The 13,157-nt window shown below is 34.3% G+C and overlaps 2 protein-coding genes across 2 annotated transcripts; both read right to left on the bottom strand.

The window, feature by feature from the left end:
- Positions 1–2,876: 2,876 nt before the first annotated feature.
- Positions 2,877–5,552, bottom strand: LOC139503398 (glycoprotein 3-alpha-L-fucosyltransferase A-like). The gene is made up of 2 exons (XM_071293204.1): positions 4,528–5,552; positions 2,877–3,497 (listed from the first exon to the last, which is right to left on the bottom strand). The coding sequence occupies exons 1-2, from the start codon at positions 5,550–5,552 to the stop codon at positions 3,182–3,184; spliced, it is 1,341 nt and encodes a 446-aa protein (XP_071149305.1). The 3' UTR covers positions 2,877–3,181.
- Positions 5,553–5,803: 251 nt separating this feature from the next.
- Positions 5,804–11,481, bottom strand: LOC139503657 (F-box/LRR-repeat protein 12-like). Its single transcript, XM_071293481.1, has 3 exons — positions 11,320–11,481; positions 8,939–9,096; positions 5,804–8,072 (listed from the first exon to the last, which is right to left on the bottom strand). The coding sequence occupies exons 1-3, from the start codon at positions 11,403–11,405 to the stop codon at positions 7,375–7,377; spliced, it is 942 nt and encodes a 313-aa protein (XP_071149582.1). The 5' UTR covers positions 11,406–11,481; the 3' UTR covers positions 5,804–7,374.
- Between the last annotated feature and the right edge of the window lie 1,676 nt (positions 11,482–13,157).

Genomic DNA, 13,157 nt, shown 5'->3' with positions numbered 1-13,157 from the left:
TCCCGCTGCATTTGTATGTACCTGTCCTTAGTCAGGAGTCTGATGTTTAGTAGTTGTCGTCTGTTTATGTGGTTCATAAGTGTTTCTCGTTTTTTTAAAACGATTAGACCGTTGTTTTTCCCGTTTGAATGGTTTTATACTAGTAAATTTTTGGGCCCTTTATAGCTTGCTGTTCGGTGTGAGCCTAGGCTCTGTGTTGAAGACCGTATCTTGACCTATAATGTTGTTTTTTTTTTTAAATTGTGACTTGTTGTCTCTTTGGCACTCATACCATACCTTCCTATACAAATGCTATATCTATATACAGAATGTGGCGGGGTTGATCATGTTTATGAGCGCTCAATCCCTTTTTAACATAAGATGGTGCTGTAACAACACAACATAAGAACAAAATATCAAAATCAGTTGAAAAAGGCCCAACTCATCAGATCGATACAAGGCATCAAACAATAAACACAGATCGTATCTGACAAGGTATTTATGCATCCCTCATCTCATAACTAAACAAGAACACCAAGTACAGATTTGAGAGTACTCGCAGTTACAGACAGCTTGATCAAATCCAATAACAACCAAGTCTGGAACATCGTCAGTATAGCTGTCTTATATCATGATCTTTTGTTTTTCGTTATTTAGAGCATTTGGTGGTAATGTCAGATCTTTGTTTGTTCTGTTTCTATTTGAAGTATTCCCACCGATTTAGTCACGGGGACAATTTAGAGCTTGACATTGTTTTAAAAATATCTATATTGTTGTAGACACTATAGTCGTTTTTTTTTGGTCGTCGGATTGCTTTCTCACTGATGAAAACCCCACGTAACTCTTTAGGCATGCATGAAAATGTTTATGTATTATATGTTTGAACATAATAGACGAGAAATCTATAAGAAGAAAGAACTATATGTTTTAAAGAATTCGATTGGAAAGGGAAACCATCATTTTGTCACCAGACTTTCCAAATGTCTGATCGATGAATATAAAACAGATATAGTTTGTCTGCACTGATTGAGATACACTCTACTTTTAATTATCAAGCGTATTGATGCAATAAACTTTTGTTCTAAGTCACCCGTATCCGTGTCTCCTATTTCCCATGGAGATCAGTCCTAGTTTTAATTTTTCTGTGCAAGAGGAAATTATCATCCTGAAAATGCATGAAAGTTGCCCAAAAACGTTTTAACAGCAAACAACAATCAATCCATCAATCAATCCGAGGAAAATAAGTCATAGTTTACAGTTTCCCGTATTTTTTTAGGGAAATAAATATTAGATATATCATGACTTGTCTCGTGTATGCATGAGAGACACCAATCTTGAAGCTTTCCTGTATGATGAGGATTAAGTCGTGTATGTTGGATTGAGATACTTGATGCCAACACTCTTATATACAAAACTCAGTGCCTTGTGTTATTTTACTCTTTTTGTTGGTTTTAATCCAGTAATGAGTTGAACCATTTCGTAGTTGGAAACATGGTGCAATTTGAATTACCTCCCTTGAACTATGCAAATAAAATCGTAACTGACGTCCCATCGATGATTTTGTTCGTCTTATAGGTATGAAACTTAAAATATATATAAAATAAATGTTGTTCACATTCTTTAACAATAAATCTAATATAAATATATGCTTACATTGAATTTTGTCAAAGTGTAACAGGAATGTGTATTGTGACCATTTTAAATATACAGGGGGACGAAGAGTTCGTGCCTGAATTTAACGTCTACGGAAGAAGAAAACAAAATATACTCAGTAATATCTTTGTAAGACATTTACCTACCAAGGTAATTACTGCGCACACTACTTTGATATTGAGGAAGATAAAGTTTTGTTGTCTTATAAAGACCGTCGACTCCAAATGCGTTTACCGTGAACTTTACCGTGAACTTTGTATGTTCTTCTTACCATTTGAATTATATTCTTTTATTTATGAATGCATATATGCAAAGCCTCTGTCATATGCAGATAAAATAATGAATATCTATTGAAAAGTTTTTCTACTATTAGTTTTGACAGAAAAAAGAAATAAACAAAAAAGAAAAAAGAAAAGAAGTAAGTAAGTAAGTAAGTAAGTAATTTTTATTGGTTTAAAATCCAAAATTACAGGATTGATACCAAGACAATACAAATTTGTTATACACAAAAATACAAACATATATATATCATAGCAATTTCATAAACATTATATGAAGAAGAGCATGTTGAAATATTCCCTTCACGCATTTGAACAATCAAAGAAGGATAACTCTAATCAGATAACTAATTATATTTTACATCAATTTCCTCTAAAAAAATAGCATTTTCTGTGAAAAAAATTGCAGAAACGATTTAAAAAAAAACCAGTCAGTTATCAGTTAAACAATTTCATGTTTAACGTTTATGGTTCTCACAACATTATGTCATTATTTTTAACATTCAATCAAATCTTAACATAGAAATTAGACAGGAAATAATAACTTAAACCAAAGTTCTAAAGAAAATAGAGCTATGTGTGGCTCCCCAGATTCAATGAGTTTAATCGTGGTTTAAAACTTCACAAACACTATATAATACAGCATATTTTCCAGATTTCTTTTTAACGACAGGACTTATTTGTTACCAACCCAAAAATTTTATTGATAACTAGAGTGGCCGAGTGCGCCCATTTTGCGAATAGCGAAACAAAAAAACAGCTTGTGTTTCCTGCTTTTGTTTATAGAGAGTTTGTCCAGTCTGAATCATAATTTGATATTTTCGATACAAAAACAAGTTAACATTTGCTTCAAGAAATGCATGATGACTATGTTCGATAAATCTTTTCTTTAAAAGATTTTTCCAATAGTCAATAGAAGTATAGAAATATAAGTTGATTACCGAATATAATACAAAATGTTCTATTTCAAGTATTTTATTAATCATTTGAGCGCTTCTAATTGATGCACATTCCTTCAACAAATATGCTGAAAATGTTTATGGAGTTCTGTAAGTTTTGTGTCCAAAAAAGACCTTAACTATATATCTCTCTTTTTGCAATTTTTATCTGGAGGTTTCATATAATAAAATATACTCCGTCTAAGGCTCTTGAAACCAGAAAGGGGGAAATCCGCTAGATTTCCATATGAAGTTTACTATATACGTAAACACAGTAGAAGGATATCTCTTAGAACGAACGATTGGTATTTATGTCCTTTATGGATTTTTATACTAGTAGCCCCACTTCCTAGCTCCAATACACGACTTACTCCGCCATGTATCAATGTCTGTTTGTGTAACGGATGGCAATGATTTTTCATGAAGCATGGAGCAAAGTCTACACCAGGTTTTTGTATTGGTCATTTTACCATAACGTTTCCATCGGAAATACTCATTAAATAAATTGTCATCTTTATCTATACGATGCAAATAATCTGCTAATTGTTTCGGTGAATCGAAGTCCTCCACGTGAATATAGGATCCAGGGGGTGCTGCTGCTTTGATTTCAGCACGTGACACTCCCAGGACAACAGGTATAGCGTTGTTTCTGAAATAAAGAAGAACACATGGATATGACAGTTTTAAAAGTTTATCATAAGTTTCATAACTGTATAGGGATACATATTTTAAGAGCAGTTTAGATGTTTCAACTGGTGAACAAAATGAGAATTTACACGACTCTGTTCCTAGTAAATGCATGTTCTCAGAATATTGTATGTTTGCATCATACTATGTTCAAAAAGAGCTCCAGTGGCGGATCCAGGGGGGGGGGGGGTTCCGGGGGTGCGCACCCCCCTTTATTTTTGCCGATCAATGCATTTGTATCGGGACATATGTTTTGCATCCCCCCTGCACCCCCCCCCCCCCCCTTTGCCCTGGGTTAGCACCCCCCTTTCGAAAATTCCTGCATCCGCCCCTGAGCTCAGTTTAGATTCTAAAATAGGCACCCAATTTAGATGGCGTTTTTACAATATTTGTAAACTAGTTTTACCATGACAAGGGTTTTATGTATAGACATTAGACATTATTTAATTTTACCAATCAAGTGCCCTTGTATATTTGGAATACTTAACCTTATCAAATATCATTAGCGGATTTTGTAGTTGTGAGATATGTAAAGGTCATCTCTTGAGGGCAGAGGACACTATCACATTGCAATGGTGGTTATGTTCCTAATTATATATCTTCGTGTTCATTCATTCTTTATTTACTTTTCCATTTCGGCCAAGAATATGTGATCATATGTGTCCATACTGGGACTATTATATTAGTATAATTAGTATAATAGTCCCAGGTCTAGGACAACCATCCCCACTTACACTATCGCATGTACATGTAAGTGAAACCTGAAATTTGCTCAAAATGTTCACATTGAACATGCGTTCTAAGTTTAAAGTTGATGTGATCCTACCACGAACTAAAACTATTAACTCATACCCGACGGACGGACGCATGAACATGTACTGCAAAGACAGTAATGGTACAAACAAGATTAGGATTAACGAAAGCAGAACATAAGGTGAACAAATTCACAACCAGGTTGTGAGTTATCATATATTTTGTACACATATACATACCGAAGAGCATTCTGTGAAAACTTTTCTGTGTAATATCCTAAACATTTAGAATTTTCAAAAGCAAGATAGAATTTGTAGTTTTGTTTGATCATCGCATAACATTTTTTGGGATCACTTTTCCTGCAAGATTTATTTCCACATGCTCCATAGATATCTATATTAATATATTTGGCTAATTGTCTAGCATACGTCATACGTCCACTCCTTACTAAGTTACAGTTAGAAACCATCCAGGCTACTTTCTTTGTTTTACCGATGGCTAAATTAGTTTCAATTGATTCTTTGGGTAATGGTTGTTTGTAATATAGAAATTTAAAGTAAGGTGTAGTTATGGTGGAATCTCTTCTGTATGTCATTGTCCAGTTAAAGTAGTTCCTATACCCTGAAGCAGAGTTTGTGTTATGTGGAGCTTCCAGAGAGTACATTGCCCAGATCTGATCAACAGACCTTCTTGGCCATGGTGGGTTTGATGGTAGTGTGAAAGGATTTAAAAATACCACAGCATCAGCATTTATCCCTTCAGACTGTTTATATGTCACTAAGCAACGATTAACTGGACACTTCTCCTTCAAGAAGTAAGTCTGTCCTTCCTTTAAATACCATTGTCTTTCACTTCCATGAAAATAAAGAAGTTTCATTGGTATATTTACCTTGTTGTCTAAAGCATACTGATATGACTTAGGTACATGACTGATCTGTAAATGTATCCTGTCATCAACTGGTTCAAACCTTGGGCTCCTTATTCTTTTCTGAGGTAACAGATCAGTAACATTGTATGGCATGCCTGACTTGTCATAATTGTCACTTCTAGAATCATGCAGTATCAGGCCATCATGGCTGGCATCCTCAAATTTATTTAAATCAACTTCTTTCTGGAATTTTATTCTCAGTGAATCTAATATCATAGATAATCCTACAGTTATCAAAATAGCAGTAAATACAAATGTAACCACTCTTTGAAACGGTTTTGATTTTGTAAAATTTCCAATGGTTAAAATTGAGTTCACACTATCTTTTGGATGCATGTTGATTTGTACATATATTTCCAAAGATTAGTTAGAAATGGGAGTCCTAAGAATATTGTATAAGAATATATGATTATAGGTATTAAGGACATTATAGGTCTGTCCCTTCCTGGATATTTGTAATGACCTTAACTAATATGATATACAATAATTAGCCCTAGGGGATTGGAAACAAGTAAAATCATTTCTCTTATTTGTTGACAAAATGTACTTCCTTAGATAAATTGACTTTAAAACAAATTGAAGTAAAGTTTGCACATTTTTATATTTTATTTTAAAAACTAAATCAAAATATAATCTACACCACATCTGAGAATTACAAAAATATAAAATAAATAAACATGTTTTATTTGTATTTAAAAAAGACATATATATATATATTAAATTTTTATATTATTTTGAATATGTTTTCATTGTACACTCAATTTTTAATTTAAGGTCTTCTTTATAATTAAGTTTCGTCATTAAAGTCATATGAAACCTTAAATTAGAGCTAGACAAATTTTATACATATTTGTTCATCGTTGAAGACCTTAAACCTAAATCAGTAAATATCATTTGATTGTTTGTGTTGATGGATGCGGTCTCATAAATATATACCTGTATAACCTCAAATCTCTTTTTATTCAATTTAAAAACAATTATTTTTGACACACTTAATAAATAAACCCTGCATAATAATTTTCAAAAAAATAATACATGAAATAAAATATATTTTTATAACATCACAGAGGCGGATTTAGGGGTCGGCCAGGGGGCCCGGGCTCCCCCTTTTTGGGAAAAAATTTGGTTGCTTATATAGGGAATCATTGAAGCGTGACTGGAGCGGGCCCCCTCTTAGGTCAGTTAGTGGGCCCCCACTTATGAAAATTTCTGGATCCGCCACTGCATCATATATCCATTGAACATTTGCCAGTTTAAAAAAGTACAAAGAAGGAAAACAAACATATATGTACCAAACTTAAATAAAGCATTGAGTAGTAAATAATCCAGTAAATATAAATTATAAAAAAACAATCATTTCATTTTGCATAATTTCATGTCTTCACACATCACAATAGCACATATAGTGGTACTCTTCATGTAAAGCTGGATGGATTACAAAAACATGGATTCACTTTTTTGGTGTAAGATAGAAGCATTCTGGGATAGCACTATTTGTGGACATATTCATAGAGCCATAATCTCGAAAAATTAATTCAAAATTTGACAAAGTTCTTTTAAGAGTAACATATAGTTATAGTAATCGAACCATACTACCGGTACTTTTTTTTTAAATAGAATTGTTGATAAATGATTAAATGGATATATGTCAACATGATATGCACAAACTCCAAGACACTTCAGTCCTGATCAGATGTGAAGCAGGAGTCAGCCAGGATCTTATGCTAAACAAGAAATGGGCAGTGATTTCCTATGCCAATTTGATTTAATCTCTAAACAGATGATCCAAAGTTGTACAATGTATTGTGAAATCAAAGAGCCACCTGGAGTAGAATTTCAGGAAACTATTTCATCCCTAGTATATTTTCAAGTAACAGTACTTAAGAGTGTAAGTATTCTAACATATTTTGAGAATTTTTAGCAATCCTTTTTCATATTATTGTATAATACAACAATGCTGGCTAATTTCAGCTTAAAACAGCATCATATGATAGATTTTATATTTAGAGGCAAATGTAGTAATAAGAGATGATTTTACAGTTAAAGGTCAAATATATTTGGAAACAAATGAAAAACAATAATTGATTGCTTGCGTAAAATGTTCAGTGGTAATTATTTCATTCATATTCAGGAAAACAAATAGATAACAAAGAGGCCCTTAAATATTCCCTGGCTTGTTAGGATTTAATGCTGTTATAATACAGCCATTATTTTCTAATATGGTCTCTAACGTTGATGTGATGTGGGGAATGTCACACACTAAAGTTTTCAATGATTTTAGAGACTTCAGACATTCCAAACCAGATGGCGTCAGTAAATCACATTTATTTATATTTAAATGCTTTAGATTGCTTAGTCCTGACACTATAGTAGAAATACCTGAATCAGTAACTTTACTATTCCTGATGTTCAGAGTTTCTAACTTTGTCAAATGACGTGATATGTGATGTAAAATGAGATCTGTACAATTACAATGTGCTATTTCTAAAGTTTGTAAATTAATCAGTTCTTTTGCAATCTTTTCTAACCCTTTCTCATTAATTCTGTAACAAGCATTCAAATTAAGAGACTCTAATCCGGTTATTTTACAAACATCGTCTAAATCAAAATTATCTACTCTTGAGGTATGTTCTAGTATGAGACATTTGATGTTGGGTACCATGGTATGGAGATGTTTAAACCATCTAGGTTTCCAGTAACACTGATACAATTCTATAGAAGTCAGACTTGGTGGAAGTTTCATCTCTAGGTTCTGAAGTTTACAGTTTTGTAAGGTTATATGCCTGATATTGGGACATCTCTCATTCAAGTCAGCAAGCATGGCATCTGATACTGGGTTTTTATCCTTTATTGGCACTACAATGGAAAAAATAAATCAGTTTGGAAAAACAGACCATTCAGATAATAATAGATTGATATAAGATTTTATAAAATCCTCTCAGCTTCAGCTGTTAAAAATGTTTACAGATTAAAACAAATTTCTAAATTAAAATATCTTCTGTGAGTTTCATACTGAGTCTGTAAATCTACTCTGAGTTGGAAACTGAACCCATATTCATTGACCATAGCAATATATTTTTGCTTTTTAACAGTGTTAAGACAAGACTGATCAAACATTCATAAAACAGTAAATTTGCCTATTCATATTGCCAAAATGAGTATCCAGTTATAACTTAAAAATTTATCTTCCCCCCCCCTAAAATTAATACATGATAATACCTATTGGTCCAAGGTTTTTCAGACAAATGAGACATTCAGAAAAGTCCATACTTACTGTTAAAACCTCTCAGTTTTAGAATTGCTAATCAATTCACTTCAGAGAAGTTTAGTTAGTATAAACTTTTGAATTTTACATAAAAGTTTCAGACTAATAAGACATTCTCTAAGAACATAAAATGTCCTTTTCACATACCAGTTCTGGTATCAGTGATGGATCCAGAGAAATTTACATAGTGGGGGCCCACTGACTGACCTAAGAGGGGGCCCACTCCAGTCACGCTTCAATGATTCCCTATATAAGCAACCAAATTTTTTCCCAAAAAGGGGGGGGGGGCGGCCCCCCCCTAAATCCGCCTCTGGGTATTGCCTTGAGACTCCCATATCATGCACAACAGTACAAGGCATAAGCTGAGGGCTCATATACAAGAAGGTTGAGGGTTGATACCAGGGCCTACATTAAAAATGCCTAATTAACTATTATGTGAAAAAGAATCAATACATACTGTTAAAATCTCCTCTAAGTTTCAGACTGATCAGACATTCTGAGAAATGTGACCTGATAACCTTCCACGTCTTTTTCAAATCTAATCTGTAGGGTGTTAAATCTACATGTCTCCATAATGTGTAATCTCTGGTTATCCTTCTCCATCTTCTACACACTCTGTAAATATCAATAAATTCATATCAAAAGTAAAATATAAAACCTGCATTTCCATACTATACTTAATCTTTCTGTCTTTTGGAATTATAAATAAACATAAATATTACTAGAGCGCTGAAACAGTCAAGTTAGAGCACCGACACAGTCAAGTAAGAGAACTGACACAGTCAAGTTAGAGCACAGACATGGTCAAGTTAGAGTACTGACAAAGTGAAGTTAGAGCACTGACACAGTCAAGTCAAAGCATTGACACAGTGAAGTTAGAGCACTGACAAAGTGAAAGAAAGAGAACTGACACAGTTAAATTAGAGCATCAAAACAGTCAAATTGAAGAACTGACAATGTGAAGTTATAGAACTGACACAATCAAGTTAGAGCATCAACACAGTCAAGTTAGAGAACTGACAGAGTGAAGTTAGAGCACTGAAACAGTCAAGTTAGAACATCAACACAGTCAAGTTAGAGCATTGGCACAGTCACAGTCAAGTTAGAGCATTGGCACAGTCACAGTCAAGTTAGAGAACTGACAGAGTGAAGTTAGAGCACTGACACAGTCAAGTTATCAACACAGTTAAGTTAGAGCAATAGCACAGTCGAGTTAGAGTACTGACAAAGTGAAGTTAAAGAACTGACAAAGTCAAGTTAGAGCACTGACAAAGTGAAGTTAGAGAACTGACACAGTTAAATTAGAGCATCGATGCAGTCCAGTTGCAGTACTGACAAAGTGAAGTAAAAGATCTGACACAGTCAAGTTAGAGCATTGACACAGTCAAGTTAGAGAACAGACAGAGTGAAGTTAGAGCACTGACAAAGTGAAGTTAGAGCACTGACACATTCAAGTTAGAGCATTGCCACAGTCAAGTTAGAGTACTTACACAGTCAAGTTAGAGCATTAGCACAGTCGTTTTAGAGTACTGACAAAGTGAAGTTAAAGAACTGACATAGTCAAGTGAGAGCACTGACAAAGTAAAGTTAGAGCACTGACAAAGTGAAGTTATAGAACTGACACAGTAGAGCATTGACACATTCAAGTTAGAGCATCAACACTGTCAAGTGAGAGCACCGACACAATCAAGCTAGAGCACTGACACAATCAAGTTAGAGCACTGACATAGTCAAGTTAGAGCATTGACACAGTCAAGTTAGATCACAGAAAAAGTGAAGTTGGAGCACTGACACAGTCAAGTTAGAGCACTGACACAGTCAAGTTAGGGCATTGCCACAGTCAAGTTAGAGCATAGACACAGTCAAATTAGAGCATAGACACAGTCAAGTTAAAGCATTGACACAGTCAAGTTAGAACAGACACAGTCAAGTGAGAGCACTGACACAGTCAAGTTAGAGCACTTACACAGTCAAGTTAGAGCATCCACACAATCAAGTTAGAGCATCAACACAGTCAAGTGAGAGCACGGACACAATCAAGGTAGAAAACTGACACAATCAAGTTAGAGCACTGACATAGTCAAGTAATAGCACTGACACAGTCAAGTAGGAGCACTGACACAGTCAAGTTTGTGCATTGCCAGTCAAATTAGAGCATAGACACAGTCAAGTTAGAGCATAGACACAGTCAAATTAGAGCATAGACACAGTCAAGTTAGAGCATTGACACAGTCAAGTTAGAACAGACACAGTCAAGTGAGAGCACTGACACAGTCAAGTTAGAGAACTGACAGTCAAGTTAGAGCACTGACATAGTCAAGTTAGAGCATTGACACAGTCAAGTTAGATCACAGAAAAAGTGAAGTTATGCACAGAATCAGTCAAGTTAGGGCATTGACAAAGTCAAGTAAGAGCACTGACATAGTCAAGTTAGAGCACTGACAGTCAAGTTAGATCACAGAAAAAGTGAAGTTAGAGCACTGACACAGTCAAGTTAGGGCATTGACAAAGTCAAGTTAGAGCACTGACACAGTCAAGTTAGAGCACTGACAGTCAAGTAAGAGCATTGACAGTCAAGTTAGAGCATTGACAGATTGACACAGTCAAGTTAGAGCACTGACACAGTCAATTAAGAGCATGTATATGTATATAGTTTAAAAATAAAACAAGCTGTGATGCTTGACACTGATAAGTTTTTGCTGGACCATACACTTTTATTTGAGAAATTGAATCATTCAGTAAAAGGATTTGTACAGGGACAGGCTCTGACAGTCTCACTTTAGAACTGTACAAATCTTCGTTCAGTGAGTGAGAGGACGCATTTAAGCAAATCATTACCTTCCAGCTATGCATAATTCTTTAACAGGTAAATAGTTCAAAACTTCTAATATGATGTTGTCAGGTAGTAAATCAAAATTGGCCATAAATGCAAAGTTTGTTTTCCGAAAAATAAATTAAAACATTTATGTGACATAGATTTTTTCTTTAGATATTTCTATTATATGTATTACAAACCCGTATTCAAACCCAAAATCAACGACTGATTTACATTAATATTTTTTTTACTTTATCCTTTGGCAGGTGTTACCTGGAAAAGAGACGAAGTCGGAAAACATAAAATTACTTAACAGTATCCTGTTAACATAAAATTGAGAATGAAAGTGGGGAGAACAGGATCAACAACCCGATCAAAGAGAAAAAACAGCCGAAGGACACCAATGCGTCTTCAACCTCGCGAAAAAATCCCACAACCGGAGGCAGGCCTCAGCATGCAGATTGTACATACATGTGTATATAAAACATTGTTTTCGATTCCCAACATAATGTCTTATTAGAAAGTCACTGAATTTAATAATAAAAAAAGCCAAACAAACATGATTTATACATTAAAAACAGACTAAAATAAAATTGAGAGTGGAAATGGGGAAAGCTTAGTGTCAAAGAGACAACAACCCGACCAAAGAGCAGACAAAGGCGGAAGAACACATATGGGTCATACTAAACTAAAAAGGCCTGCAACTTAGAAAATCAAAAAATAGTTTACTTAAATACTTTAAAAGATATCAAAATTATCTCCCCTTGACCACTGATTCTTTCCTCATGCATTTGAATTATTATTTTATGTTTCTTTAATTACTCTGTAATGTTTATGTCATGTTGTAATTAATCACGTTATGCTCTTAATGGGCCCTTTAATTTGGAAAATAAAAATATTGTATTGTATAAACTCTGAAATATACACAAGAAACTAAAATTAAAAATCATACAAACTAACAATTTCATAGGCCAGAGGCTCCCGACTTTGTACAGGCGCAGAAATGTGTCGGGGTTAAATATGTTTTCTTTAGATCTCAACCCTCCCCCTATACCTCTACTGAGCCAAAGTAGAAATGTGTCGGGGTTAAACATGTTTTCTTTAGATCTCAACCCTCCCCCTATACCTCTACTGAGCCAAAGTAGAAATGTGTCGGGGTTAAACATGTTTTCTTTAGATCTCAACCCTCCCCCTATACCTCTACTGAGCCAATGTAGAAATATGTCGGGGTTAAACATGTTTTCTTTAGATCTCAACCCTCCCCCTATACCTCTACTGAGCCAATGTAGATCTCAACACTCCCCCTATACTTCTACTGAGCCAATGTAGAAATGTGTCTGGGTTAAACATGTTTTCTTTAGATCTCAACCCTCCCCCTATACCTCTACTGAGCCAATGTAGAAAAAAACAAACACACAACGATCTCAACCCTCCCCCTATACCTCTATTAAGCCAATGTAGAAAAAACAAACACGCAACAATACGCACAGTATAACTCAGTTTAACAGAAGTCCGAGTCCGATGTCAGAATAGTTAACAAAAGCAACTAAACAAACTGACAATGATACATAAATAAAAGGACTACTAGCAGTAACTGACATGCCAGCTCCAGACTTCGATTAAACAGATTGAAAGATTATATCTTCATCATATGAATATCAAGTTCAATCCCAAGAAATATGTATTACATATCAACAAAAAATATGTATAAAACGTCAATTTTAACTCTTTTAACTTTATCTATAATTCTTATAATTCATTCTTTAATTGATACAAAATGTATCTTTATCAATAATTTAAATAATCTGATGATTTTGATGCAAAACTTTTTGTCATCATACATATGTTTGTATCTTTCTGA

Source organism: Mytilus edulis, chromosome 1 (genome assembly GCF_963676685.1).
Source record: "Mytilus edulis chromosome 1, xbMytEdul2.2, whole genome shotgun sequence".
NCBI lineage: Eukaryota > Metazoa > Mollusca > Bivalvia > Mytilida > Mytilidae > Mytilus > Mytilus edulis.
Note: the sequence above shows the minus strand (reverse complement) of the source record. Positions and strands in the feature narration are given on the sequence as shown.

Bases quoted from the DNA above. Each gene is read 5' to 3' on its own strand.
- LOC139503398 (XM_071293204.1), bottom strand. From the start codon at position 5,552: ATGCATCCAAAAGATAGTGTGAACTCAATTTTAACCATTGGAAATTTT. The intron at 3,498-4,527 runs GTATGTATATGT...TCTTTATTTCAG, and splicing joins TTTTCACAGAATGCTCTTCG to AAACAACGCTATACCTGTTG.
- LOC139503657 (XM_071293481.1), bottom strand. From the start codon at position 11,405: ATGGCCAATTTTGATTTACTACCTGACAACATCATATTAGAAGTTTTG. The intron at 9,097-11,319 runs GTAATGATTTGC...TGATATTTACAG, and splicing joins GAATTATGCATAGCTGGAAG to AGTGTGTAGAAGATGGAGAA. The intron at 8,073-8,938 runs GTATGTATTGAT...TTTCCATTGTAG, and splicing joins ACTTAGAGGAGATTTTAACA to TGCCAATAAAGGATAAAAAC.